Source organism: Pterocles gutturalis, unplaced genomic scaffold (assembly GCF_000699245.1).
Source record: "Pterocles gutturalis isolate BGI_N339 unplaced genomic scaffold, ASM69924v1 scaffold47336, whole genome shotgun sequence".
In the NCBI taxonomy this organism is placed as follows: Eukaryota; Metazoa; Chordata; class Aves; order Pterocliformes; family Pteroclidae; genus Pterocles; species Pterocles gutturalis.
Window position 1 is genome coordinate 8,555 of NW_010104730.1, and position 2,364 is coordinate 10,918.

A 2,364-nucleotide genomic window follows, 5' to 3' on the forward strand; every position below is an offset into this window, starting at 1 on the left:
ATAAAATAAGACAACTTGCTTTTGAGTAAGTAAAAAAGATGCAGAGCTTAATGAAATACTATTTTAAACTGTAACCACCCACAAATACACACATAACATCTGCAAAACTTGTCAAATACCTACTGTGTTGCTCAGACCTGCCAATCTCTTGCATGTTACACAGATCTCTCTCCTAATGTGTGTAATACACTTTGAAAGTACTTTAAGCACAACTCACAGAAAACAAGACACTCCTTCCTTTTATTTCACGCTTGCACCCTAGGTTTTTAAACTCTGTCTGTCTCCCATGGAGAAGGAATGGAGAACATGCATTTTGATGAAAAACACTGCTTTAAAATGATTATGTGTTTGATACAACTGTAAACAACTCCATCAGTGTTCATCAGCTAAATGAATTATCTCATCAGTCTGTTATCTGCTGAAGAGGTAACTTTTAGAAGATCTCTGTTATGGTTTTATTACTCTTTAGTCAGTCCTCATTTAAATCAGCAGTTCTCACTGCAAACAGGCTCTCAATTGCTTTACCTGACATTGTACAGGCACTTTTCCCCATAACTGAACTTGAATGGTTGCTCTTGACTGCAAGCAGAGCCAAGTTCCGAACATGGGCTATGGGGTTCCTTCTTGATTTTCACAGGGAGACCATGAAAAGCCACTGGAAAGAGAAAGAAAATGTAATTAAAACCCAAGTACAATATTAATGATGAGCTTTCTCAAGTAAGCTAGACACTGCTAATTAAACACATGATTAATTAAACCATTGTAATACTAAAAACAATATAGGAAATAAACATTTCAAATATTTCTTTGAGTGTCAACTGAAAAATAAGATACGAGAGAGCCTTCGCATTGGCTATTAGCACTTTTATTGTTTAATAGAATGGTGGCCAGGATCCCATCTCATTAGCAGGAAAATAACAGCCCACTTATATTTGGCTTAACTACTGTAAATGTTGTTAGAGGCAAAATACTTCCCAGGCACCAAATGTTTCTAAGTAATCTTAGTGATGTAGCTTTAGCTATAAATGCAATAGTAGTTCGCACATGAATGATTCCAAAATAAATTTCACATACATCAGCTTCAAGCATATGATCAGTAATCTTTTTGTCCCACAGAATCCATCAACATTTGCACTGAAACTTATGAAACTCGATGATTACATGCACCTTTAGTGCATAACATAAGCAACATCTGAACAAAAATACACAAGAAATGGCTTCAGTAATTTTTCTCAAAAATATACAAGATAAAATCCTGGCCTTACCAAAGTAAATAGTAGATGTGATATAGACACAAATCAAGAAAAAAAAAATAAGTTAATCATACTTTGTTATAAGGTAAAAGGAACAGAGGGAGTGTGACAGAAATGCACTATTAATTAGAAGCACAAGTTGGTCTGGATTAAGCAAAAGGCCAAAGATGAAGACAAGGTTAACCAGCATACTAGTTTAAACCAGACAACTTTCCTTATTTCATATCCAATCTTAACCAAAATTAAAGCTGGACAAAACTCAAAGTTCACCTGACATAAGACAAATTTAGAGTTAAGTATCTAGGAGGATAAAGGACTAAAATACAGGTATGTAACAGCTTGAAAACACATGCTTCAAGTTTTATCTAAAATAAGGTTGTAAATACATTTTTGAACTGTGAGAAACCTAGAGTTCAGAGGTCAATTTTATCACTGATTTTTTTATGTTGTCACCAAAACACCATAGTTTGACATCACCTTCCAGCCTGACACAGACACTGGAAGTCCATGCACAAAAGCAGGCCATTATTATATACCATCAAGTAGCATCTTGTCCCTTTCCTTGCACCTGAACTTCTGAAACACAATTTGTTACACACTATGTATTTTCTGATACTAATGCACTTGCATACACACCCATGTGTTTGGTGGAGAGGTAAATTAAATGTTGTCTAAGAAGTGAGCATCAGAACCAATAAACTCTTAAGTATCTGTAAGATCTGGATTCCAGATTCTCACCACTGTTTTTTCCCACAGTTGGGCAATGTTCAGAGAAGTCTTTCACAAACAGGTCCTCTCGTACCCTATTACATGACAGCTTCTACCGCTGCCTTGCAGCTGAGGCATTTGCAAGATAGCAATACATTATCTTGCCACATATTTTCACAGAACTTACAAGAATCGTCTTTAAAACTGCTATGCAGCTATTATGTTTGGTGGATAACAGTAAATTATCTGGAATGATCACAAAGGAAAAGCAGACAGTAAAACAGGTACAAATACATGGACACAGCACAGTAACGTAAGAAACAGAGAAGAAAAGTGGTGAACATCAAAACAAGAAAAGAACTCTTTCTGCATAAAACTGTCTGAACTTGCACTAAAATGAAAG

At 35.5% G+C, this 2,364-nt stretch overlaps 1 protein-coding gene across 1 annotated transcript in view; it reads right to left on the reverse strand.

Moving 5' to 3' along the window:
• Positions 1-2,056, reverse strand: part of LOC104471700 (ETS translocation variant 1-like) — a gene marked incomplete at both ends in the record, with an annotated part of 7,439 nt that extends 5,383 nt beyond the window's left edge. Inside the window, 2 exons of the mRNA XM_010087141.1 lie at positions 526-655; positions 2,016-2,056. Of these exons, the coding sequence (XP_010085443.1) occupies positions 526-655; positions 2,016-2,056 (171 nt within the window). The remainder of the gene's footprint in view (positions 1-525; positions 656-2,015) is intronic.
• Between the last annotated feature and the right edge of the window lie 308 nt (positions 2,057-2,364).